This window comes from Gekko japonicus, unplaced genomic scaffold (genome assembly GCF_001447785.1).
Source record: "Gekko japonicus isolate JY-2015 unplaced genomic scaffold, Gekko_japonicus_V1.1 scaffold669, whole genome shotgun sequence".
In the NCBI taxonomy this organism is placed as follows: domain Eukaryota; kingdom Metazoa; phylum Chordata; class Lepidosauria; order Squamata; family Gekkonidae; genus Gekko; species Gekko japonicus.
In genome coordinates, this window is record NW_015167073.1 from 224,426 (window position 1) to 251,078 (window position 26,653).

A 26,653-nucleotide genomic window follows, 5' to 3' on the forward strand; every position below is an offset into this window, starting at 1 on the left:
ACCTCTTTTTCTATGAAATGACCCCTGGCTCTTAGACTGAAAGCCCCCAGGCTGCGTAGTCCCTATATATAGTACAAATATGTATGTCAGAGTTTATGATATACCAACAAGACCACAGTAAACCAGACTCAGTGAGGATTAGGGTTGCCAAGTCTGATTTTCGCCGCAGCAGGGGACTCCTGGCTGGCGGCTGGAGTGCGCGCGCACCGCATCCACATCACTCGGAAGCGACGCGACCACGCCGGGCATGCTGGGGCGGGGCCACAATTATCCGAGGTGGGGTTCCCCCCGGGGCCCAATCCGCCGCCGGCGGGGAACGGGCCTCTGGGGCGGGGGTTTCCCCGCCCCCCAGGGGGACTTGGCAAGCCTAGTGAGGATCTCTCAAAACGGATAGTCCACAAATAAAGTGACAGTAAACAAGACCAAATGTGTTTCGGCCTTGTGCCAGATTCTTGGTGGGTGCGTACGCAACCAGAAGGGAGCGAACTGCCAAGATTAGGCCGATATCATTTAGAATCTTACATTTTTTTTGTATGTGAGCATGGAAACCACGGAATGAGATCCGTAATCTTCTTAATGTCACTGTTTGGCCAGAGGGAATAAAATGTGCATGAATCAATTCATACCTGGTCTGGCTAATTCCGTCAACACTTGTTCTTGGTGTGTAGGTGTGTATTTGTGACCACAAGGTTGAAATGTGTCTGGTCTTGTTTACTGTGGTCTGGTTTGTGTATCATCATCTCTGAGATACTTACTTGTACCATATGTTGTACGTTGAGGACTACCCAGTCGGGTGGCTTTCAAATGCATTTCGGCCTTGTGTCAGATTCTTGGTGGGTGCGTACACAACCAGGAGGGAGTGAACTGCCAAGATTAGGTCGATATAATTTAGAATCTTACATTTTTTAATATGTGAGCATGAAAATCACGGAATGAGATCCATAATCTTAATGTCACCGTTTGGCCAGAGGGAATAAAATGTGCATGAATCAATTCATACCTGGTCTGGCTAATTCCGTCAACACTTGTTCTTGGTGTGTAGGTGTGTATTTGTGACCACAAGGTTGAAATGTGTCTGGTCTTGTTTACTGTGGTCTGGTTTGTGTATCATCATCTCTGAGATACTTACTTGTACCATATGTTGTACGTTGAGGACTACCCAGTCGGGTGGCTTTCATTCTAAAGGCTAAACTTGAGGACTATGTTTTTATTTATTTATACGTTTGATTTTTACGTTTGATTTGTCATTCGCCCTTCCCTGCCCAGCAGGGCTCAGGGCTGGGTACATCATAATAAATAAACATTTAACTATCAAGAGTGGTGCTTAATAAAATCAAAGCACTGCAGATGGTAACAGTCAAAAGGACAAATGAGAGGGAACAGAACCACGAGAATAGTAGTCGGTGCTCTTAGCTGTCCCTATCCCTGCCCATATGCCTGGTGGTGGAACATCTCTGTCTTACAGGCCCTGCGGAATTGTTTCAGATCCCTCAGGGCCCGGGTCTCACTAGGGAGAGAGTTCCATCAGGTCGGGGCCAGGGCGGAAAAGGCCCTGTCTCTAGTCACGGACAGTCAGATGGTTTTCGGGCCCGGGACCACTAGATGGTTGTCATCAGCTGAGCGTAATGCTCTTTGAGGGACGTAATGCTTGTTGAGGGACATATTGTTTTTAAAATTGCATTTTAAGTGCGCCATATAACAAGTGGATTTATTTTGTCTCGTTTGTTTTTTATATCGTTTCTGCTCAACCTTCGTGATGCCGCATTCAGTTCGGTGGTTGGGTCTTTTGGTCTGGCCTGAATGAGCTTCACGGCCAAAGGGAGACTTGAACTCGGGTCCCTCTGCCTCTGGTCCAGCCACTATACTTCCCAGTTGGGAGAAGAGAAACCAACAATGAGATTTCTTTTCCCCCCCTACAGCCTGTCCTTTTCCGCTCCGGCCAGTTTGCTCGTGAGCGGGTTCGGTCTTCCTCCAGAGGTCGAGGGGGTCTTTTCTTTCTCTCGCTTCCTGTGAGTTGGCTCCTCTGGACGACGGCGATGAAGCCTCCTCGGCATTTCATAGCTGTGAGAAGCTTTTCAGGGGAAGCCAAGTCAGGTGGGGAGGTGAAGGTCTCGAAAGGCAGCCTCCTGCGTCAGGAAGATGCCCGCCGGGCCTCCTCAGAGGGGCATTTCTGGGCGAAGGTCTTGGACACCGGAAACGTGGTCCGAGTCTCCTCTTCTTCAGCTGTCCAGGAACTGAGCGGCACCCACGCTGAGCTCTTGGAGGCTGTGACCAACGGAGAGGAGCGCCTGGAACTTTTCAGACAGGAACGGCTGATGCGGAGGCTCAGTTCCCTCCAGAGCGGGGACCCAGTTCGGGTCCAGATCACTTCCTCCTCCAGGCAGAAAGTTCAAGGCGTTGTCCGATACCGGGGGCCCACGGAGAAGAACAAGCGTGATACGAGCATCATCTTTGGGGTGGAGCTGGTGGTAAGTCAATGGCGCAAATGGGGGGTGGGGGGGGAGATACGATTCTCCAGTCAGTCTGTTAACGGCGCGGCTGTTTGCGAGAAAAGACAGTTCCTAACGTTCAGTGGGAGTTTCAGGATGAAATGATTTCTTTGTCTTTAAAAAAAAATAAATCTCAGGTTTCTGGTCCTTGGCATGCCAAAAAGATTGGTGCACATCCTCTTGAAGTTAGTGGTGCTTCACGGGGGGGCATTAAATGTCAGTTAGAGTGGGGATGGTGATCAGTTTAACAGCAAGTTCAGCAGTTCGAGACCCAAGTGTGCTGCATGATGGAGTGAGCTCCCGTCTCTAGTTCCAGCTCCTGCCAACCTAGCAGTTCGAAAGCAAGACATTGCAAGTCGATAAATAGGTACCACTTCGGTGGGAAGGTCACAGCGTTCCGTGCGCCTTGGTGTTTAGTCATGTCGGCCACATGACCACGGAAACATGACTGTCTTCGGACAGCGCTGGCTCTTCGGCAGCTATTTTGTAGTGGCACCCACCACTACCCTGTGTCAGAATTCTAAACGTGTCCACAGGATCAAAAATGTCCGGGACCCCTGCTCTACACAATGCATACCTGACTTGAGAAACTCCCTGCCAGTTTGGTGTCGTGGTTCAGTGCGCGGACTCTAATCTGGGAGAACCTGCTTTGATTCCCCACTCCTCCACTTGCACCTGCTGGATGACCTTGGGCAAGCCATAGTTCTGTCAGAGCTGTTCTTGAAAAAGAGCAGTTTCTGTCAGAGCCCTCTCAGGCCAACCTACCTCGCAGGGTGTTTTTTGTGGGGAGGGGAAGGGAATGGAATTTGTAAGCCGCTCTGAGACACCTTTGGCTAGTGAAGGGCGGGGTATAAATCCAATCTCTTCTTCTCTTATTCTTCTTCTTCTGCCACAGAATGGCCAAAAGTTTACATGTTACAACCGTAACCACTCCCCCTCAACCTTGCACACCTTTTTTCTGTCTCTGCCACCCCCCCAGGGTTCCGCCGCTGGGAAAGGCTTCACCGACGGCTCCTTCAAAGGTCAGAAGTTCTTTTCCTGCCGAGAGAACTGCGGGGTCTTTGTGCCTGTCAACCGTATTGAGCCGGACGACTTGGCGAAGGGCAGCCCTCCAGCGCCTCCAAGGGGCACTGCCCGGGAATGCACGAGGATCCAGCTGACATCCGGGGATCCCTTGTCATCTCCCCAGCTGGAGATTGGGGACCGTGTTTTCTTCAAGATGGAAGACAGCACCCCGACGGGTACTGTGGTGTACTGCAACTACTTGCCCAAGAAAACCGAGGTCGGGGTGTTTGTGGGTATACACCTGGTAAGAGGCGGCCGATTTCCTCCTTCATCTTATGCTCAGGGGCACCCCGAAGGGGGGTTCGGGTTGGAGGGGACCCCCTATCACAGCTTGCTGGTCTTGAGCTCCCCGGAAGAAGGGAGGAGATTAAAAATGTGCTAGATGGTAAAATGTAATCCGTCTGTTAAGTCTTCCGAAGGGAGATTTGTTGTTGTTTTTGATGCAAAATAATCAGTTGTCATATCTGAACATGCGCAAAGTGCCTTATTAACGTGCACGTTGGGATCTGGGGGCGACAAAATGTACCACTTGAACCCGGGGTCAAGGAATTCTTTTCACTGACCCGCCAAGACAGTGTCTGAAGAAATGTCCTTCTGAAGATGAAGTGGGGACTGTCAAATGATGAGGGCTAGAAACATGGTTTTATGTTGCTTTTTTATCTTTTTTTTTTTAAGCTGAAAGAGTTGAGGACAACATTTCTGTTTGCTAAATTCCATGCAATGATCCAGTTCTGCAGATGGTTACGCATCAGATACTAGCAATGAGGACAGAGGAAATCTGAAAGAGAGCCTGCAAGCATCCGTTCATGGACGAATTAGTGACTGAGAGAGGGTGGTGGTTGGGTCTTGGAATTATATAGCAGGTAGTGGCACGGGATTGGCTCTCTGGTGTCACCTGACCACCAGGGAGGATTTTGGTCTATCGTTGTTTTAGCTTGACAACTGCTTCCTTTACTATTTGAATGCAACGTTATTACCACCTCCTTGCCCCAAAAGCAACTATTGATATGTTTAAAACTTCTCCTAGGACAAGCCAGTCGGCTCCTGGGATGGTTATTTGAAAGAACACAAGCTCTGCCATATCCCAGCGCCAGAGTATGGGATTCTCTTGCCGATTTCTAAAGTACAAAAAGGTAAGTCCCCTAGTATCTGACGAGAGGAGACCAACTGGGTTTGCATTGTGTATAAGAATACACTATTGTGGTGGCTTTTCCTGCTTAAGTGCTCTGGTGGGCAATTTCCTGCCCTGGCACCCACGCTCCCACTGCTGCTCAATTAAGCAGTGGGAGTAAACTGTAGAGGGAAGACAGGCATTGTACAATGGCACTTCCGTGTTATACCTGGAAGTGATATCATGGCATTGTTTGACACTCTAGGAATTTCCCAAATCTCTATGGTAGAACTACAGAGATTAAGGTGACGCCTAGAGCACCATGTGGTACTGTGATATCCCTTCCAGGAACGAACCTGGAAGCAATATCGCAACCTCACGCGATGCTGATTTCTGCATTGCCCGTCTCCCCAGTGCTTCTGGAGCATTGTGATTGTTATTCTGCCGTAGCCAATGCCATCACTGTTTTGTGGTGTTATGCCGCTGTCCAGCCAATAATAAGGCCTTGGTAGGGTTGTATATAGTTAGGCTGCAAATGAATCTTATAAGGTGCATCATCTGATGGTGCTCGAAGTGTGGGATAGGACCCAACAGGGGCTGATGACTCTCTCACAGGTGAGTCACGAGGCCAGGGGAGGGAATAGGCTGAGATGGCACAGGAGACACTCGAGGAGTCTGTGGCCAGGTTGGGTTTATCTCTGCAATAATGTCCAAAATGGCCTTGAAATACAGCTTGTTACACCTAGAGATGTAAAATTTCCAGAAATTTTGAAGCTCGGACAAAAACCCAGGTTTTTTCCAGTTTTTTTCAGGGGGAAACGGAAATTTTTGGAAAAATTGAAAAAAATGCTACATTAGCATTTCGTTTGACTTTTCTAGATTGAAAGTCATTCTGTTACTTTAGGAACATAAAATATGACCATGGACATTTTTACTTGGCATGAAATTATCACAACTAGCATATTAAAAATATAGTGTATCCAAACAATGATTACAAACAGAATACCCACCCACATGCAAAAACAAAACTGAAACCTTTTTATTTTCTTTTGACCATAGCACCTCCTAAAGGAAGAAATGCATCTTGTTCTTGCATTGGAGAGTTCAGTTTGTAACCTAGGACTTGCTTGTCCTCAGTGCACAGAAATTAGATCAATCTGATACCCTAGAAATGATTTGGAAAATATTTGAACACCTTGTCTTAAAATATTTTATTCATCATGTTAAAATAAAACATTCCATAATCAATTTTTTTTCAATTTTTCCAATTTTTCAGAAAAAAAACAAAAAAGGCTTCAGGGAAAAAATGGAAAAAAAACAATTTTTTTCCCGATTTTTTGGGGGTTTTTTCCGGGCCTTCACATCTCTAGTTACGTCCTGATTTGGAAAGCCCAGGCAAGCCCGATCTGGTCAGATCTTGGAAGCTAAGCAGGGTCGACTCTAGCAAGTACTTGGATGGGAGACCTCCGAGGAATACTAGAGGCGGGAGGCGGAGGCAGGCTTTATTCAGCCACCTCTCTGAATATCCTCCAGGCCCCCGGTAGGGGTCAGTCTCCAGAGGTTGCCATGACTTCCAGGTGCGCACACACACGCACATATAAAGAATACCGAAAAGAAAAGAAATACAGCTTGTTGCTTAGTAAGGCCATATATTTACTAAAACTGGGGAATAAAATATAATCTTGGCAAGTATTCAGTGAAGTGGGATTCTTGTGTGTGATTTTGCAAGGGGGGGACACATAGTACGGAGTGAGTTTGCAAGTGAATCCCGAAGAATACAGTAAGTTTCAAAGTGGGTCCTGGATCAAAAAGTTTAGAAGAAGAAGAAGAGAAGAAGAGATTGGATTTATCCCCCTCCCTTCACTCCCCAAAGGTGTCTCAGAGCGGCTTACAAACTCCCTTCCCTTCCCCTCCCCTGTGAGGGAGGTGGGGCTGAGAGAGCTCTTGACAGAAACTGCTCTTTTTCGAGAACAGCTCTTATCAGAACTACGGCTTTCCCAAGGTCATCCAGCCAGGTGCAAGTGGAGGAGTGGGGAAGCAAACCCAGTTCTCCCAGATTAGAGTCCGCGCACTTAACCACTACACCAAACTGGTTTAAGAACCAACCCCCCCCCCCCGGCATAAACTCTGCATGTTTGTTTGGTTTCTCTTTCGTGCTTCTGCTACTCATGGCAAAGCTCTGGGACCTGCAACCCTTCCTTCCAGCCACTGCCAATCCCACCCCACCCCTCTTAGCCTATGACATTGGATCAGATGTTGCCCATGCATGGGATCGGTCCTCAGGACCCAGGAACTTGCTCTTATTTTTTTTAAAAAAACAAAAAAACTCATAAGTCTCCTGACTGCCAAACGGGATACTTGTGGGGGTTGATACACATCACAGGGTTGGCATGGTTTAATGAAGAAGGGTGTCCGATTGATATCAAGCGATCCGGGTTCTGATCTCAGTACAGGCACGGAGCTCACGGGGTGATCTTGTCCAGTCACCACCAATGTTCCCTCTAAGCTGTGGAGTCTTGTGAGCAAAAATTTCTACTTTGTGAGCTGCCGGCATTAAAGTTGTGAGCCAGCGATTTGGCTGCTGCATCAATTAGTTTGCCCTGGAGCCCCATCCTGCCTGAGCTAAGGCAAAAATGTGTGAGCCGGAGGCTAAAAAACTGTGAGCTAGCTCACACCAACTCAGCTTAGAGTGAACACTGGTCACCACCTCTCAGCCTATGCTGCCTCACAAGGTTGTTGTGAGAGGGGAAATTGAAGGGGCAGAGTCCCATACGCCACCCTGAGCTCCTTGGAGGGAAAGGCAAGATGAAAACATGGCGATAAGTTCACCTCATTATCTTTTCACCCTCTCCAGAAGAGCCAAACAGAAGCCCCGAGGCCTTGGACAGCAATTCGTCCCCACCTATCTCGGCCTTTTTTGATTGCCCATCCCCATCATCCATCCGGTACCCACCAAGGATGGAGGGGTGTTCACCCAAGGAATCTCTGTCCCTGTTCCCTCCCCTTGGCTCGGAGAAGCTGAAACGGACACTTAGAGTCGCTGAGAGGAACCAGGAGGAGCAGGAGGCAGGTGAAGACGATGAGGGGGAAGAGGATGACCGATACGACCACCATCTCCTGGAGATCAACTCCATGGTGGAAGTTAACGATCCACCAATCTACGGGGTGATCCGCTGGATTGGGGATCTACCTGACACGGAGGAAACTATTGCCGGTCTGGAGCTGGTAAGGACAATGAGAGGGCGGGGACAGAACACACCTTACCCGCCTTTGTGTTTTTCCCGGTATTGTCAGAACCACGGTTCCCTCTAAGCTGAGTTAGCGTGAGCTAGCTCACAGTTTTTTAGCCTCTGGCTCACACATTTTTGCCTTAGCTCAGGCAGGGATGGCTCCAGAGCAAACCAATTTATGCAGTAGCCAAATGGCTGGCTCACCACTTTAATTCCGGTAGCTCACGAAGTAGAATTTTTGCTCACAGGACTCCACAGCTTAGAGGGAACATCAGAACTCAAAAGAGACTTGGGTTTTTTTTTTTAATGACTTGATGACTGCAGAAACGGACTCCACTGGAAAAACTTTTATGTTGTGGAGGTGACCTGAAAGTTCTGACTGCTGCTTTAGGGTCGGTGGGCTGGCTCGCTCACGACAGGCGAGATGTCTCTTCCTGCAGTCACCGAGCGAAGAACGAGCACGCCCTCGGAAATGCCACGCGTCTTGGGAAATCGGGGCTGAGACTGAAAATGTGGGATGAGTGTGATGCGAGGTTATGGGGCTGGGAGCCCCTTCCCTATGGGGAAAGACTGAAGAGTCTATGTTTAGAAAAGAGACGACTGGGGGGGGGGACGTGATAGAGGTTTATAATGTTGTACATGGGGTGGAGAGAGCCGACAAAGAGAAATGTTTCTCCTTCTATCGAAATGCTAGAACTTGAGGGCATTCAATGGAGCTGCTGGGCAGTAGGTTCAGGAGGGGCAAAAGGAAGTGCTACTTTACACGGAGAAGAAGAAGAAGAGATTGGATTTATACCCCACCCTTCACTACCGAGGGGTGTCTCAGAGTGGCTTACAAACTCCTTTCCCTTCCCCTCCCCACAACAGACACCCTGTGAGGGAGGTGGGGCTGAGAGAGCTCTGACACAAACGGCTCTTTTTCAAGGACAGCTCTTATCAGAGCTACGGAGATGCCCAAGGCCATCCAGCCAGGTGCAAGTGGAGGAGTAGGGAATCAAACCCGGTTCTCCCAGATTAGAGTCCGCACACTTAACCACTACACCAAACTGGCTCTCTGACTGAAATGTGAGATTCACTGCCAGAGGATGTTGTGATGGCCACGGGAATAAACAGTTTTAAAAGGGGATTCGATAGATTCGTGGGGGATGGGTCTTATCAGTGGCTGCTAGCCTTGTCGACTGAGGGGAACCTCCACGTTCAGAGGCAGTAAGCCTCTGAATCCCAGAGTCAGGAGGCAACATCAGCAGAAGGTCTCAGCCTCTCTGCCCTGTTGTTGGCCATCCAGAGGAACTGGTTGGCCACCGTGTTAGATAGGATGCTGGACTATAGATGGACCATTGGTCTGATCCAGCAGGGCTCTTCTTTCGTTCTTATATCTGCTTTGTACGCTTAGGAGGAGCCGCTATCTTCAGGCTGCACAGATGGACAGTACAGAGGGACCCGCTACTTCCGCTGCCCACCCAACAAGGCCCTCTTTGTCAAGTTGCGTCACTGTCGGCCCGACTCCCGTTTCGGCATGGAGCAGAATCTGGAGAATCCCGTTTTGCGGTGCAATTCGTTGGGTACGGCACAAACGTAGGAGGGCGGTGAGAACTTGAGGCCTACTTGGTTTGTCTAGTCGGTGATTCTTGAACTGCGCGATGGGGGGATCCCAGAAGCGTCACCGTGATCCAGAAAGCAGAATGTATCCTTGAGCATGGAGGATTCCTGCATGTAGTTCCAGGAACTCGACTAAGTCACTGTTAAGGCTGGACTGTGTACTTGATTTGAGAGCCTCTGTGGTCTAGAGGGTGGGATCAGGAAGCGGGAGACATGTTCAGATCTTCATGATGCTTGTCAGAGTCTGGGGTCAGTCCAAGCCAAACTCCAGAATCAGAATCAAAGTCCAGTCCAGAGGTCCATTACCCAACAGAGTCCAGTTCAAAGTGTTACACAGGAAGCAAGGTCCAACAGTCTGAGGTCATCCATGAGTGCAGGGAGGAAGGATCCAGAGTCACCGTCCAGAGCCGATCCAAGGGTCACAGGAACAGAGCAGGGTTCAGAGCTGTGGTCACCGAGTCAAGAGGTTGGTGACTTGTTGCTTCCACAACATGCAGGTTCCCAGCACTGGGTTTCATAGGCGCTTCCTAACAAGCCCTTGTTAGCAGCCAGCAGCTTGGAAGTACTGCTACAACTACTCCAGGTTGTCATCAGGAAGCAGCTGGCGACGGGCCAGGAGACGGGCACTCTGCCTCCTTGCTTGCAGCTCCCTTCTAAGCTTCTGTCTCCAGTGCTCAAAGGGTGGAGGTGAGCCTGATGGACTGGTTTTAATCAGCTGAGTCTCACTGCATCGTGGCTGGGTGGTGCCTCTTGGCGGTGAGCCTTGAGTGGTCTGTAGCTCTCTGATTCCCCTAGGCTCAGGATTAGCTACACCAGGCTCCTCTTCACCTGAGGAATTCCTTTCTCCTCAGCAATCCTCAGTAGCGCTTGTCTCAGGCTGAGGCTGACCCATGACACTGCTCAGTACGGTCTACCTTACAAGGATGTTGTAACGGCAAATTGGGAGCCGGGCATGCTATCCTGAGCTCCTTGGAGGGATGGGCAGGCACTGTATTTGCTGTATATATTCCCTGCTGACTCTGGGCAGATGGGGTTAGGTAGAACAATAAAACTGGTTTCCCCTGGGTTTGGATCAAGGAGAGCTCAAACCCTTCATCTGCGTCTCCTTTCACCTTTCTCTCCCCAGATTTCCACGTGTATGCCAGTGCGAAAGTAGAAGAGGACACTCCACCACCGCCACTGGGTGATCGTGACATAGAGCATCTCTTGGGATGGAAGAAAGGAATCCAGGGACACTGCAATTCCTGTTATCTGGATGCCACGCTTTTCTGGTGGGTGCAAGCTGTGGTGGGATGGGCAACCGCTGGGATGGGCAACTTGCTTGGTCACGAGATATCCAGGTGTAAGTTCCTATCCTAGGTTTGTCTTCTGGAGTGCCTGCTAGATATTGCAGGCTCTTGTAGCATCCAGCAGGTTCTCAGTGGCTGTTCTCTTTAACCCCACCTTGTGCAAAACCCCCACAGGTATCCATAGCACATCAAAAGCGGCCACAGAAAATGTGTCCCTGCAGTTAGAGCTCGGTTGTCTCCCCTTAGATTCCCTTCACCCACTAATGCTACTCTTCCTTCAGAACTGGATACAGATGTAAATATGCGTCCCTCTCTTTTGCTGTTAGTATGTTCACTTTCTCCTCGGTACTGGATTCAATGCTGCTCCGTCCGGCGGACAAGAACGATGCAGAGTCTTACACCGAGACACGGGATCTGCTGAGGACAGAGATAGTCAACCCTTTGCGCAAGTGAGTTTCTGGCATTGTAGAACATTCCCTGTTTTCCTCCAGGAGCGAAATATAGCCCTGAAACGTCAATGTATGGAACCTTTGTGCTAAAGCAAGGCACCGACAGGCGTCAGGTGAGCACAGGAAACCAGTTTGAATGTAGGATCCCGAGCAATGCTCCCTCTAAGCTGTGGAGGGTTGTGAGCAAAAATTCTACTTTGTGAGCGACTGGCCTTCACGTTGTGAGCGAGCGATTTGGCTGCTGCATCAATGAGTTTGCTCTGGAGCCCTCCTTCCTGAGCTGAGACAAAAAGGTGTGAGCCGGAAGCTACAAAACTGTGAGCTAGCTCACACGAACTCAGCTTAGAGGGAACACTGATCCCGAGTGGTAAAAGGTAACTTCTAATAATGTCATTTTTCTTTAAAGTCACTCCAGAATTTTCACATCAAAACAGTGTGTGTGTGTGTGTGTGTGTGTGTGTGTGTGTGTAAAATGAGCAAATTTGCATGCACTGATATGTTTTACTAATATATATGACAAGAAGCAGGACCCGCGATACTTGCGGGGGTGTATGCCCCACAGCCTGCAAAGCAGGAGGGGGTCCTCAGTGAAGAGGGGGAGGCAGCTGCAGGTGAGTCCAGGAGCAATGGTGGCAAGCCCTGCATGGCTCCCAAGCCACCCACCCACCAGCCCTGCTTGGATCCCAGCTGCCCACCCGCCAAGGCTCCCCCGGCTCCCTCGCAGCGGCTAGTAGCAAGCTCTGCCCTGCCTCAGTTCCAAATGGCAAGTCCATTTTCCACGCATGCGCGAGAACACAGTTTCAGTTTTTGTGGGATTTAAGTATCTCCGTATATTTTTTAAAAAAAACATGTTAGATTTTTCTGCACACCTAAGTAATGCCTAAGGAGCTGCGGTGGCTCAAGTGGTTAAGACGCTGAACTGCAGGCTGTGGAAGGTCGGTAGTTCAACAGTTCGAGACGCAAGTGTGCCGCATGACGGAGTGAGCTCCCGTCTCTAGTTCCAGCTCCTGCCAACCTAGCAGTCCTAAAGCAAGAAATTGCAAGTAGATAAATAGGTACCACTTCAGTGGGAAGGGAACAGCGTTCCGTGCGCCTTGGTGTTTAGTCATGCCGGCCACATGACCACGGAAACGTCTTCGGACAGCGCTGGCTCTTCGGCTTTGAAACGGAGATGAGCACCGCAGCCCTAGAGTCGGATTCGACTGGCTTTCGAGCAAGGGAACCTTTACCTTTTAAAGTAATGCCTCAAGTGTGCAGGGATTTCTGTTGAGCCTTCATGTGCCCCCAATTTGCCGAAATAAGTATCCGCACACACTGAGGACACTTGGCTATTAGTATATAGATAAAGGATGAGCTGCTCGCGATGGTTACTTTCCTTCTGAGACCGGAATGGTTCCCCCAGAAAACATTTCAGAGGTAAATCTGGAGGTGGTGCAGTTGCTGTTGTTTTTTTTCCTTCTCTCTGGGCAGGAACGGCTATGTCTGTGCTACCAAAGTCATGGCTCTGCGGAAAATCCTGGAAACTGCCGGGCATTCTTCAGGCTTCACCAGTGAAGAGAAAGGTGGGTGAAAAGTATGTGTCCATGCGTGCGTGCGAGTGAGATAGTGAGAGAGAGAAGAGTTTGGGCAGCTGTACAAAGGAAGAAGAAATAAGAGGAACCGAAAGTCAAATTTGTTTAACCGTCATCGTGCCTTCCTCCAGCAAAGGGATTCAGGTCTAATATATTTCTGAAATTCAGCACTCAACTTAAGATACAAAGCCTATCCCAACATATCCCAACATATCCCAACTGCTGCTGATGGAGCTGCCAGAGCAGGGTAGGAATCAACTAGGCCCCTCCATCATGCCTGCATTCAGCTCCGGTTGAAAAACAAACAAACGGTTGTACTGGATTTGTATAGTGGTTTTAAATATATATATCATTCCTGTAGCAGCTAGTATCTTTGCGCCTCTGAGCTCAGGAAATTACTCTTAATGAGCCAGTCGGAGGGAAGCTTCTGGGATAGGGTTGCCAAGTCCTTACTGCATGCAGAGCGGGGGACTCCAGTGCTGCTCCAGGAGTCCGTGCGCGCGCCGCAATTACGTCACCCGGAAGTGACGCGACCACGTCGGGCACACCGGGGGCGGGGCCATAAGAGTTTTCCCTCGGATGACCGCGGCCCTGCCCCCAACGCGCCCGACGCGACTGCGTCACTTCCGGGTGACATGCTGATGCCGGGCACGTCGCGTGCTTTGGGGGTGGGGTTTCCCCCGGGGCCCGATCCGCCGGCGGCAGGTAACGGGCCTCTCGGGCGGGCGTTTCCCCGCCCCCCGGGGGGACTTGGCAAGCCCATTCTGGGACCCCTAACTGTGGACTCCAATTCCCAGGCGCAACTATTCTTAAAGGTGCAACTACTCTTAAAGAGCCTGCGGGGAGGGCGGGATAAAAATCTAAATAATAAATAATAATAATAAATAAATAAATAAATAATAAATTAACGCTGGCTGGGGGCAGCACAATCCCCATTCAGCCCTGAAGCTCATTCGGAGGCCCTGGGCCTGTCGCTTTCTCTCAGCCTAATTTACTTCGCAAGATTCTTGTGAGGGCAAAATGCTCAGCAGCCCTGAGCAACTGGGAGGGAAGGGTAAGATAATAAAAAGTATGGATAGATATTTTTGAAAGCCCATTTTGGTTGAATAGCGAGTAGGGCTACCAAACTCCAGTCGGGGCCTAGCATTCTCCTGGGACTATGCCTGGTCTCCAGGCTACAGAGATCACGTCTCCCGGAGAAAATGGCAGCTTCTGAGGGAAGCCTCTATGGCATCACATCCCCGCAGAGCCCCCTCCCATCCCCAAACCCTGCCCACAAATCTCCAGGAAGTTCCCTATCTGGAGATGGCAACCCTACCAGCAAAACACAAGTAATGTTAATAAAGGACACGATTCCTCAATGGATTATATCAGCCCTTGCGGGTGATAGAGCTGTAAAGGGAATGAGGAGCTAGGATGTGGAAAGTGGGGGATTGGGGTGGTGGGTATGTTTGAAGGAGAGGTATTGGCAGAGGTCATTTCGGGGGGGATTGTGGGGGATCGCAGTTCCCCCGGGTGAGGTACGGGGGGCGGGGCACATGACGAAGCCCCGCCCCTGCTTCCGGCTGCCCTGCTTTCGGCCCTCATTCAGCCAGGAGGAGGCAGGAGAAGAGGGAGGGTAAGTTGCTTCCTCCCTGCCTCTCCCCACCCCTGCCTGCCTGGGGCCAGGGAGGGCCTTCGCGGGGCTTCCTTGCACTCCCGCCGGCCTTGCAGGTCCACCGCCGGGCCCCTCATGGGTCGGCAGAGGCGGCTGGGACCGTTGGGGGCGGGGTGTGTGGCCTTATGACACACTTCCGGTGATGTCAGGGGGTGTGGCATATGCTAATGAGTTATGCTAATGAGTTCCCCTAGCTCTTTTTCTACTAAACGACCCCTGGGTATTGGTGAGGACTGGGCAGGGCCTTTCCTCCTCTAGTGCCATGGCCTTGTTTCTTTCTTACCACAGACCCAGAAGAATTCCTCACCCTGTTGTTCCGAGTCCTGAAAATGGACCCACTCTTCCAGATTCGGTGAGTGACCCTCAAGCTGCAAGGGAAGAAGAAGAGGCCACTTTTCATCTCTGTTGTGCCAGTCTGTTTCTGCCCCATTTCCCTCAGAAATTACTTTTAGGATGCCTTGCTGGTAAGGCGCTTTCAGAATCACCAGAAACAGGGCATTCATGTTTCCTACCGTCAGCTATGGACCCTGGCAGGGGCTCCATAAGTTCTCCGAAATTCCCCAACAAATGATATGAGAGATCCCATTTTACTTATAAGGAGATCTTTAATAACGCATCAGAGTTACAGAAGATGTAGGCTCAGCTTCTGTCAGCTGGGCCCTGAGCGCACATGCACGCACAGCAAAACTTAGCCAGACGTTGAGACCACAGGCCTGACTAAAGCTACCCATGTTGGATGCTAAATGCTGGCTATGAGTCAAAGATAGATTAAGCTATCCCAAACACTTGGATGAGCCAGCCCATCTCGCACCTGGCATCCAGTGGGAGGAGGAAACAACCCAGGCTTTGAAGATAACAAGCACGAGAGAGAGAAAGTTCCCCTGAGAGCGGCTAATACTGTCCTCTCACAAGACTCAGGGCAACTTAAGCACCAGCATGTGACAAAGATGGAGTCACCCAGGCCGCACACACACAGACACACCGCCCAGTATTGCAATACCGGCTTATTTGTACAGACAGAAATGTGTAGATAATGGAAAAGTTATTTTTTGTGATTTTGTGAGCTCCCGTCTCTAGTTCCAGCTCCTGCCAACCTAGCAGTTTGAAAGCAAGAAATTGCAAGTAGATAAATAGGTACCACTCCGGTGGGAAGGGAACAGCGTTCCGTGCGCCTTGGCGTTTAGTCCTGCCGGCCAGATGACCACGGAAACGTCTTCGGACAGCGCTGGCTCTTCAGCTTTGAAATGGAGATGAGCACCGCAACCCTAGAGTCGGATTCTACTGGCTTTCGAGCAAGGGAACCTTTACTTTTACATTTTACTTTGTGAGCCACACAGAACAGGTCTCTGGAGTGACGGCCTATCAATTCCCTAAATAAATAAGCAGGGAAGATGTTTTCCCCCCAAGCTGAGCAGGGTTTAGCCCAAAGGAGAAAAGAACAGCAAGCAAGCTGGAGCCGCTGTGCTTTTATAGAACCAAATCAAAGCCCTCTCTATGACTTACCAATCACCAATCACCACAGTCCATTTGGGAGGCAGGTTCCGTCAAGTAGAAAATGTCCCTATTGGTCACATATTTGCCAAGTCACTTTCTCCCCTCTCCCTCCTTCTTGAACTCTAAGCCAGACAGCCATCTGGCAGAGTAAGGGACAAATCTGAATGTTTCCAAATATTACCCAATGCCGCTGTTATTTTTCCTCAGGTCAGGTGAGTTATACTAAGGCTATTCAAGAATGGGATGTATTCAGCTTGGATTTTGACTAGCTAAGGTCTGACGGCTCATCCCTGTTTAATAAGGAAGCAAATCATTAAAGAGTAGATCCTTGCCAGCAGGTTTACCGTAAAGCCATGCCATATAAACACGGCTATGTGCAGGGGTCATTTCCTGCGGAGCTCTGGCAGTAAAGAGCCCAGGGGGCAAGCACATGCAACAAGCCCCACCCCCTGCTCCCAGCAGCCCTCAGTCAGAGCAAGAAGCAGCCAGGTAAGTTGCAGAGCCCCCCCAGCCCAAAACAGTCCAGTGGCACCTTTAAGACCCAAGTTTTATTCAGGTACAAGCTCTCTCCCTCCTCTGCGAGGACAGATCTGCAGGTTCCTCCCCTCCCCCAATAGCTAGCCATCCAAAACAGTCCAGTGGAGCCTAAGCGGTAGGTGTTGCCTTCTGACACACTTCCGGTGATGTCAGGGGGTGTGGCATATGCAAATGAGTTATGCGCATGAGTTATGCTAATGAGCTCCTGCACCTCTTTTTCTACGAAATGACCCCTGGCTATGTGTGATTCTGTGCTAAAATCAAACTGTCTAGAAGTTATACACCAGGCTAATTAGGGGGACGGGTGGGGAGAAGGTGGCCACCTGCCACCTTACTGAGAATCTTATGCTGCTTTGTCTGGGCTTCTGAGATCTCATTAGGAATTTATATCCTTTCAAACCCAGCTTTATGGCCTTGAGGACTACGAACTTAGGTTTTATTGGGTTTTTTTTTTAAAATGAAGTAAACTTAATACACTAACAATTCCATCCTAAGGACACTTTTCTGGAAGCAAGCCCCACTGAACAGAGTTATTGCATTGAGTGGAGCCGGATTCTGAGTAGACCTGCTTAAAATGCCCCTCACCGTTGTCTTAACTCGGTGTATTTCTACCCACTATCTTGTCCATTGTGCAGTGGCTTATATTCCAAAATGCTTATGTGGGTGGAGGTGGTATTAACCTAAATGGGGAAGGGGGGAAAAATAACAATTTGTGGCTCCCAATGGCTATAACTCTCGTCTTCTCTTATCCCCCTCTGTTCACAGTCTACTTTCCTTCCATTCCCCGCAGCCCCCGTTCATAGTAGCGTCTCCCCTTCTCATCCTGTTCTCTCCCATTCCCATCAAGCTCGGCTGGTAAGGACCCCCATGGCTGCATTTTCTACCAGATCTTCACCGAGGGGCACCCGACCCAAGCGGTGCCTACTGTTCAGCAGCTGCTGGAAGGGTCACTTGTCACTGCGGACCTCAAGTTCACAGAGGTGAGAGCCAGATCCAGATGGATGGTAAGGTAAAGGAAAAGGTTCCCTTGCTCGAAAGCCAGTCAAGTCCAACTCTAGGGTTGCGGTGCTCATCTCCGTTTCCAAGCCGAAGAGCCAGCGCTGTCCGAAGACGTTTCCGTGGTCACGTGGCTGGCATGACTAAACACCAAGGCGCACGGAACGCTGTGACCTTCCCACCAAAGCGGTCCCTATTTATCTACTTGCAATTTCTTGCTTTCGAACTGCTAGGTTGGCAGGAGCTGGAACTAGAGACGGGAGCTCACTCCGTCATGCGGCAACCCGGGTCTCGAACTGCTGAGCTACTGACCTTCCACAGCCTGCAGTTCAGCATCTTAACCACTTGAGCCACCGCAGCTCATTTTGCCCACACCCTGCAGTTTGGTGTAGTTGTTAAGTGCGCGGACTCTAATCTGGGAGAACCGGGTTTGATTCCCCACTCCTCCACTTGCACCTGGCTGGATGACCTTGGGCAAGCCGTAGTTCTGATAAGAGCTGTTCTTGAAAAAGAGCAGTTTCTGTCCGAGCTCTCTCAGCCCCACTTACCTCACAGGGTGTCTGTTGTGGGTGGGGGAGGGAAAGGAGTTTGTAAACCGCTCTGAGACTCCCTTGGGTAGTGAAGGGCGGTGTCACGATGCGGGGCTGGGCAGGGGCGAGGCAGTCAGGATACAGTCCGAGCTCGGGAGCCAGTCACGCAAGCCAGCTGGGAAAACGAGTCCAAAACACAAGGCGAGAGCAGGGTGGTCAAGGTACAGTCCAAAATCAAGAGCCAGGCAAGCAAACCAACCCGGGAAACCAAGTTCAAAGCAACAAACCGTTAGAATCGTCAGAAAGCCAGAGTCCAAAAGAGTCAAGAGCCACGAAGTCAAAGGTTCGAGGTGCAGGGTCAAAGCGCCGAAGTCAAAGAGCCGAGGGAATCCAGACAGGAACCCGGAGTCAGGAACACGAGCAAGGAGGTAAAGAGCTTCGTCCCAAAAGGACTAGTTGCTGGCACGATTTGTCGTCGTGAGTGCGAGAGTTAAATAGCCCATAAGCTGGCAATTAATGCATCCCAAGCGAGTCCCGGCTCCTGCTAGTACTCGGGGCTGAATGAGCGCCTGCTGTGCATGTGTGCCTCTCGCCACAGGGCTGCCCTATCCCGTCGGCACTGTTCTCTCAAACAGGATACCGGTGGAGGCGACTCAGGAGGAGAACTGACCGGGCGTGCTTCTGCCTCAGCTGTTGCTGGGGTAGCCTCTGTAAGCTCAGTTCTGTCAGGTGCTGGAGTTTCCGGCATCTGGAGCTCATCCCCAGCAGCACTTAGATCCTCTGCTGGGGCCGCTTGCTCGCACTCCGCAGGGGCCGCTTGCTCGCACTCCACAGGAGCCGTGACAGGCGGGGTATAAATCCAATCTCTTCTTTACTTGCTCCGTCCTGCAGTCCGCGGGGTTGGCAAGGCTCTTACAACAATGGAAGGTCCACTATTAATGGAATGGATCTGCCAGATCTGACTCCATGGGGGTGTAGGATACTTAGCAGAGTGCTTAAAGCACAGCGGAAATAATGGATCACAGAGACGTGTGTGTTTACCTAATGAAAAGTCTACTAAAAGAATTAGGGAAGGGTTAGGTAAAAGGTAAAGGTTCCCTTGCTCGAAAGCCAGTCGAGTCCGACTCTAGGGTTGCGGTGCTCATCTCCGTTTCCAAGCCGAAGAGCCAGCGCTGTCCGGAGACATTTCCGTGGTCATGTGGCCGGCATGACTAAACACCAAGGCGCACAGAACGCTGTTCCCTTCCCATTGAAGTGGTCCCTATTTATCTGCTTGCAATTTCTTGCTTTCGAACTGCTAGGTTGGCAGGAGCTGGAACTAGAGACGGGAGCTCACTCCGTCATGCGGCACACTCGGGTCTCGAACTGCTGAACTACCGACCTTCCACAGCCTGCAGTTCAGCGTCTTAACCACTTGAGCCACCGCATAGGAAGAAAAACAATAACAGTTTAACTCATCTTTCCAGTTCCAGCTCCGTCTTGTCTTCTTCTACTCTGACTCTAAAGAACAAAGGAGAGGTAGTCCCCCTCCCAAAGCTCCACCCCGGTATACGTGCAGAATAGCATGTACCATCTACCGATATATTGATGAGCCAATAGTCAGTCTTAAGGTCACCTCATTAAGACTGATACCTCTCCCTCCCTGGCAGGGAGAGTCTAATTGACACCTAATTGGTTCTAAGCTAACTAGCTAACATTTAACCTACAGACACTTTAGCTTAACCCTTTCATGACTGACGGGATGACACTTGCAAAACCCAACACATGGTTTTTGTGGCAGCTCAGTGGAGCAGGGTGTGAGTGCCCCCAACGTGTCCATCAACAGCAGCCCATCCTTTCTACCCCACCCCCTCGTTCCCTGCCAGGCCCCCTCCTGTCTGATCCTGCAGATGCCCCGGAATGGGAAGAACTTCAAGGCCTTCCGCACCATTCAGCCCAGCCTGGAACTTGACCTCACTGACCTTCTGGAAGACGGTAAGGAAAGAGTTTGAAGGTGGTACAAAAGTGTCCCGGGGATTTGAGGAGAAAGAGGGCGGATTTCTTGGTGAGGACACTGGGCACTGGCCAATCAGTCCTGTGCACAGCCCACTTCTCTTTCCTAGGGGGTAGAGTGACATTTTTCAGAATGGTGCCTTTGGACAGAGCACGGCAAGACTGCTTCCATGTTAGACTCACGGCTCTAAAAGCATTTGGTGTCTTTGGTTGCTGAGACTCTTGTTTATTTGACTGACTGGAATGTGTCTGATCGATCCATCTTGCAGCCCCTCGGGAGTGCTGTATCTGTCAAGGGCTGGCTGTGATGGAGTGTCTGGATTGCTACGGGGATCACAGCTTTGGCTTTGGACACATCAAACAGTTCTGCAGGATGTGCAGCCAGCAGGTACGTCGGTGGGTGGGTTTCTCAGTGGGTGAGACCCCCCACGACCAGTGGCTTCGACTTCTTCCATCGAGGAGGGCACCTTATGTGTGATATGCAAAATGGGTCCATTAGAGCCAGACCCTAGTCATGTGACTATGTACAGAGAAGGTAGACCCCCAGAGAGGAAGCCTTTCCCATAGTCTATCATAGAGTCACCATGATCAGATTAGTAATCCGTGTCCTATGCACTAAACAAGAATATTTCATTTTTAAAATGCAAATGTTAAATGTTTTGAAATAAGACTTTGAAACCCAGAAGTGTCTACATAGTTCCAGTGTCCCCTCTAAACTGAGTTAGTGTGAGCTAAAGGTAAAGGTTCCCTGGCTCGAAAGCCAGTCGAATCCGACTCTAGGGTTGCGGTGCTCATCTCCGTTTCCAAGCCGAAGAGCCAGCGCTGTCCGAAGACGTTTCCGTGGTCATGTGGCCGGCATGACTAAACACCAAGGCACACGGAATGCTGTTTCCTTCCCACCGAAGTGTTACCTATGTATCTACTTGCAATTTCTTGCTTTCGAACTGCTAGGTTGGCAGGAGCTGGGGCCAGAGACAGGAGCTCACTCCGTCATGCGGCACACCCGGGTCTCGAACTGCTGAACTACCGACCTCCCACAGCCTGCAGTTCAGCGTCTTAACCACTTGAGCCACCGCAGCTCCTTAGTGTGAGCTATCTCACAGTTTTTTAGTCTGCGGCTCACACGTTTTTGTCTTCGCTCAGGAAGGAGGGCTCCAGAGCAAACTCATTTATTCCGTAGCCAAATCGCCCGTTCCCATCTTTAATGCCAGTAGTTCACAAAGTGGGATTCTTGCTCACAAGACTCCACAGCTTAGAGGGAACATTGCACATTTCTGTTTTCTGATTGCTAAACACAAAAGGTTAAAACGAGCCTGCAAGATGATAATAACTAGGTCACCTGGGTCCACCCGGACCTCCCTTGAATCCCACCCCTGGAATTGACAGATGAGTGAGACTTCCTCAGGCCGGCCTGCTTTGTTTTCCTGCAAGGGGCAGGGTGGTGGTGGTCAATGCTCCCTCTAAGCTGTGGAGTCCTGTGAGCAAAAATTCTACTTCGTGAGCTACTGGCATGAAAGTTCTGAGTGAGCGATTTGGCGACGGCATAAATCAGTTTGCTCTGGAGCCACATCCTTCCTGAGTGGAGACAAAAATGTGTGAGCTGGAGGTTAAAAAACTGAGCTAGCTCACACTAACTGAGCTTAGAGGGAACACTGGTAGTGGTGGTGATGGTGGGGCTAGAAAAACCAGGCAGCTTTTCAGAGGAACGAGATGCCTGTGGTCTCCCCCGGTTTGTTCAGGAATAGATGAAGTTGCCTCCCACTGAGTTAGACTTTTGCTCTGTCACGCTCAATATTCGACTGGCAGCAGCTTCTTCTTCGGCGACTCGAGTTAGAGGCCTTTCATGCCACTTGCTACCTGATCCTTTCAACTGGAGATGCCGGGGGATTGGACCCAAGTCTCCATACAAAGCTGGCACTCCACCACTGAGCATGGACTCCTCTTCTTCCTCCTCCCCCCTGTTATTGTTGCGGCAATTGGCTTGCCTTTGCAGGTTCACAAGCACCGCAGCCGGCGCTCTCACCAGCCCCGCCCGCTGCATCTGCCCGAGGAGCTGTCCCGCTTGGGCCGTCTACCCGACGTCATCCCCCGCCAGACCATGCAACTCTTTGCCGTCCTCTGCATTGAGACCAGCCACTATGTGGCCTTTACCCACCATGGCTCTGGTATCCACCAGTGGCTCTTCTTTGACAGCATGGCTGACCGAGAGGGTAAGCAGTCACAAGGAGAATGCCAGAGACTCTTCCTGTGAGGAACAGGAAGTGCGACCCCTGGGGGCGGAACTCTTCAGGGGCTGATGAACTTACCCGTGTGTCCGTCCTTTGACTTCTTCCAGTCCTCCTTTTCTCTCTCTCGCCTCCTCGTCTATTCTATATTTTCTGTATTTTGCTTATCTCGTGTATTTCTTTTCCTCTTCGCTTTGCTGTCTCGGAGTCTTCAAGTTTCATTCTCCTCTTCTGTTCCTCCTAACCTCTCCCCTGCATTCCTCTCTGTTCCAGGTGGTCTCAACGGCTTTAATATCCCTCGCATTACGGCCTGTTTGGAGGTGGCGGACTACTTGGAAATGTCCCCTACGGAGCTGCAGGGCCTGGACCCCAAGTCCTTGCCCCCCTGTGCCCGCCGCCTGCTCTGCGATGCCTACATGTGCTTCTACCACAGCCCTTCCCTCGGTCTGTACAAATAAGCTCCTTGCTGAAGAGCACAAGGATTTTCGCCAAAGCCTTCAGGTCATGGCTCTGGAGGCCCGGAGGGAACCCTGCCATCGGCGTGTAGCAGGACGCAGATCTTTAGCCAGAGCAGCCGGGATAAGCGGCACAGGCCCGACCCGGCGAGCGGCCCTGGAGATGTAGGCAACAACCACAGATAGAACCTATTTCTACTTTTGGTGGGAACCCTGACTCGATTGAAATAATCCCAGCCGTGATTGTCTGCCCTGCAGCTGTGTTAGTGAGGATTAGGGTGGCCAGGTGTAGTCTGGGAAATTCCTGGCGATTTGGGGGCGGAGGGCAGAGTTTGGGGAGGGGAGGGAGCTCACAGGTATGTGATGTCCTCGAGTCCGCCCTCCAAAGCGGCCGCTTCCTACAGGAGAATTGATTTCCGGCGGCTGGGGACCAGTTGTCATTCCAGGAAGAACCCCAGGCCCTCCCATGGGGCTGGCGACCCTTGCGAGGATGGATTTCTGTGGCGCCGTTTCCGTGACGTCCGTGCCACCTGAGATTCTGTCCTATCTGTTCCTCTCCATCCCAGTTCCATATGGATCGGTGGTAGGCACGGGGGGGGGGGGGGGAAGGGGAAACATTTGGCAGGTGGAAGAGAATGACAGTTGTGTGTTAATAATGGGGAATTTCACATTACCAGTTTTCTCCCGGTTTCAAACCGGGAGTCTTCCGTTTCCAGATGAACCGGTACAGGGCTGCCGTTTCACACACGGCTTGCCCCTACCGGAAAGGAGCCGATTCACAAGCGGTTCGGCGTTTCACACACGCACCGCTTCGTTTTCCCGCCGTTTTCTTCCCGCGCGGGCGATCGGTTTTTTTTTTTTTTAAGGTTCGGCTTATAGCGATATATTGATATATCGCTATACCAGAACCTCAAATGGTCGCAATAACGATCCCATTGGAATGCGACTCCTTAGAGGTTCCGGTATAGCGATATATCGCTATAAGCCGAACGTTCAAAAAAAAAAAAATCCTGTGCGGGCGAAAAAAGGCAGGAAAGAAGCGTATCGGAACCGGGAGAGGGAACGGGAGACTCCTCAGAAGCGGTTGACAGGTAAATCGCTTCCCTCCCGGTTCCTATACGGAAGAGAGGCTTCTGTGTCTGAAATGCCACTTAGATCCCGGTAGGGAACCGATTCCTAACCGGGTTCTGTCTGAAATGACAGACCACAACCCGGTTGAGAATCGGTTCCCTACCGGGACATAGCGCCTGTCTGAAATTCCCCATAGTCTGCTCTCGCTGGGACCCCTCCCAGTCTGGGTTTAGATCTGGCCGTAGGGCTCGGTGGCCCTGGTAGAGGACTTGTGCCATGAGATGGAGAGACGGCATGGGACTTGGTTGGTCCTCTGGGACCTCTCAGCAGCTTCTGATACCATCAACCATGGTACCCTTCTGGACCACCTGTCTGGGCTGAGATTGGGAGGCACGTCCCCTGTGCTCTTTAACATCTAAGTGAAACCCCCTCTGAGGTCACCCGGAAATTGGGACTGGGTTGTCCTCAATATGCGGGTGGCACTCCGCTCTCTCTCATGCTTCCAGCTCATCCCGGGGAGGCTGTAGGAGCCATGGACCGGTGCCTGGAGCCAGTTTGGAAGGGATGTGGGCCAATAAACTGAAGCATACTCCCAACCTGGGAGTGCTACAGGTGGGCGGAAGGTCTGACCTGGGTTTTGATGTGTCATCTGTTCGGGATGGGGTTGCGGTTCCCCTTTATGGAGCAGGTGCGTAGCCCGGGGGTGCCGTTGGACCCAGGCCTACTGCTGGTTAAACTGTGATCAAGCATGCCTTTCACCAGCTTCCACTGGTTAGCCAGCTGAGGCCTTTCCTGGGTGGAGGCGTTGTGGCTGCTGTGGTGCGTGCTCTGGCTACATCCAGGGCTGCAAAAAACAGCAAAGGACAACGGAGTCAGAGAGCCGTTCTAACCAAATATGTTAAACTCTGAAAATGGGCTGCATCTCAGAGACTCCCAAATCATATCAAAGTTCCGCCCGTTAAGAATCCACAGATATTACCCTATTGAAAACAGTACAACGCTGTAGTCAAATACAACACCAGTACCAGTGAACTCACAAAATTTACAAGTGTCCAGTTGCCAACTGACCAGATAACTATACCGGGACCTTGTATCGCTGTTCCTGTTACCTCTGGATGTATTTACTCCTCATTGTTACTGTTGTCTCTGAATGTAATTACTCTGCGTTGTTATTGTAATTTTGAATGTTATTGTTCTAGGGCTGCCAAATGTGGGCGGGGGGCGGGGAATCCCCTGCTTTGAAGCCCCGATTTCCGATGCGTCGGAATCGAGGCTGTGCGCGCGCGCCACGTGTGCATCACCCGGAAGTGACGTAGGCACGCTGGGCACACTGGGGGCGGGGCCACGGCCATACAAGGGAAAACTCTATGGTTTTCCCTTGTATGGCCGTGGCCCCGCCCCCAGTGTGCCCAGCGTGCCCACATCACTTCCAGGTGACGCGCACGCGGCGCGCGCGCACAGCCCCGATGCCGGCCGGGAGCCCCCTGCTCCCAGCGAAGATGGAGTTGGCAACCCTATATTGTTCCCAAGTGTAGAGGATGTCCCAGCTATTGGTTAGTTTGATTGCTCAACTACATTCTATTTGGTCAGTCGGCCACTGGACGCTTGTAATGTTTGTGAGCTCCTTGGTACTGGTGTTGTATTTGACGACAGCGCTGTATTGCTTTCAATAGGGTTATAGTTGTTCATTCTTACTGGTGGAGCTTTGATATGATTTGCTCGTCACATCTAGATCAGATTACTGCAATGCGCTCTACTTGGGGGTCGCCCTTGAAAGGTGTTTGGAAACGTCAATTGGTGCTGGTCTTGCCCTTCAAACCCCTATGTGGTTTGGGACCATCTACTCTCTTATGAAAGAGCTGCGGTGGCTCAAGTGGTTAAGACGCTGAACTGCAGGCTGTGGAAGGTCAGTAGTTCAGCAGTTCGAGACCCGGGTGCCGCATGATGGAGTGAGCTCCCGTCTCTGGCCCCAGCTCCTGCCAACCTAGCAGTTCGAAAGCATGAAATTGCAAGTAGATAAATAGGTACCACTTCGGTGGGAAGGGAACAGCGTTCCGTGCGCCTTGGTGTTTAGTCATGCCGGCCACATGGCCACAGAAACGTCTTCGGACAGCGCTGGCTCTTCGGCTTGGAAACGGAGATGAGCACCGCAACCCTAGAGTCGGATTCGACTGGCTTTCGAGCAAGGGAAACCTTTACCTTTTCCTTACTCTCTTATGAATCCACCTGACTGCTATGATCCTTTTCGGAGGTTTTGCTTTTGCATGCCCTGGCTACCATGGTTAGGCCGGCGGCAACCCGGCAGATGCTGGAACTCCCTCCCCAGGGACGCTCCTCTGTCTCCTCCTGTTGCCGTCTTCCGCCAGTGAGTGAAGACTCGTTTTGTTTGTCGTTCCCGCAATGAACCCTCCTTCCCAGCCAGTGTTTTAATGGCTGTTTTTATGCTCTGTACATATCTTAAGCTGTTTAATTGTTTCAACGGTGTATGTTTGAGCCAGGTTGATCTTTACGGTTTTAAAATACGTATATATTTTTTTATCGTGTATGTTTTAAATGGTTGGCTCCCTCGTCGGCCCTCGTAAAGGCAGAAGGGCGGGATGCAAAGTTTTGCAAACAATAAAACAATAGAATAGTCTTCTTCCGTGGTGGTGGTGGTGGTGGTGGTGGTTAGCCGGGACTGACTTGCTCTTCCCGCTTGCTTCGGAGGAAAGGCCGTGCAAATGATTTCATGCTCGGTCCCTGCTTGGAGGGAGGAGCCAGCCCCTCCCCCGCTTCCCCTGGTTCTCGCTCTGCTGCCTGCAGGGCAACAGGGCTTTTCTAGAGCTCCAGCCTGCACGTTTCCTGTTGCTGCTGCTGCTGTTGGAAGGACGACTTGGCTGAAGAACAGGTGTCA

The 26,653-nt window shown here is 50.9% G+C and overlaps 3 protein-coding genes across 3 annotated transcripts in view; 2 read left to right on the top strand and 1 right to left on the bottom strand.

Annotated features, from left to right (window-relative positions):
• The first annotated feature begins 2,036 nt into the window (after window positions 1-2,036).
• LOC107111705 (ubiquitin carboxyl-terminal hydrolase CYLD-like) lies at window positions 2,037-10,967 on the top strand. Its single transcript, XM_015412718.1, has 7 exons — window positions 2,037-2,468; window positions 3,469-3,798; window positions 4,582-4,687; window positions 7,520-7,890; window positions 9,289-9,457; window positions 10,621-10,765; window positions 10,958-10,967. Exons 1-7 carry the CDS (start codon window positions 2,037-2,039, stop codon window positions 10,965-10,967), a joined length of 1,563 nt encoding a protein of 520 aa, XP_015268204.1.
• Window positions 10,968-11,110: 143 nt separating this feature from the next.
• Window positions 11,111-23,235, top strand: LOC107111706 (ubiquitin carboxyl-terminal hydrolase CYLD-like). Its single transcript, XM_015412719.1, has 8 exons — window positions 11,111-11,232; window positions 12,703-12,794; window positions 14,749-14,812; window positions 17,339-17,471; window positions 19,883-19,991; window positions 20,279-20,397; window positions 22,003-22,219; window positions 22,508-23,235. Exons 1-8 carry the CDS (start codon window positions 11,111-11,113, stop codon window positions 22,690-22,692), a joined length of 1,041 nt encoding a protein of 346 aa, XP_015268205.1. The 3' UTR covers window positions 22,693-23,235.
• A 1,170-nt stretch (window positions 23,236-24,405) lies between these two features.
• Window positions 24,406-26,653, bottom strand: part of LOC107111707 (olfactory receptor 2D2-like) — a 13,737-nt gene continuing 11,489 nt past the window's right edge. Inside the window, exon 2 of the mRNA XM_015412720.1 lies at window positions 24,406-24,604. Coding sequence (XP_015268206.1) covers window positions 24,406-24,604 — 199 coding nt within the window. The remainder of the gene's footprint in view (window positions 24,605-26,653) is intronic.

Coding starts and splice junctions, on each gene's coding strand:
- LOC107111705 (XM_015412718.1), top strand. CDS start 2,037: ATGAAGCCTCCTCGGCATTTCATAGCTGTGAGAAGCTTTTCAGGGGAA. Junction 4,688..7,519: donor GATTTCTAAAGTACAAAAAG/GTAAGTCCCCTA, acceptor CACCCTCTCCAG/AAGAGCCAAACAGAAGCCCC. Junction 9,458..10,620: donor TTTGCGGTGCAATTCGTTGG/GTACGGCACAAA, acceptor TTCTCTCCCCAG/ATTTCCACGTGTATGCCAGT.
- LOC107111706 (XM_015412719.1), top strand. CDS start 11,111: ATGTTCACTTTCTCCTCGGTACTGGATTCAATGCTGCTCCGTCCGGCG. Junction 14,813..17,338: donor GACCCACTCTTCCAGATTCG/GTGAGTGACCCT, acceptor ATTCCCATCAAG/CTCGGCTGGTAAGGACCCCC. Junction 20,398..22,002: donor GCAGGATGTGCAGCCAGCAG/GTACGTCGGTGG, acceptor TTGCCTTTGCAG/GTTCACAAGCACCGCAGCCG.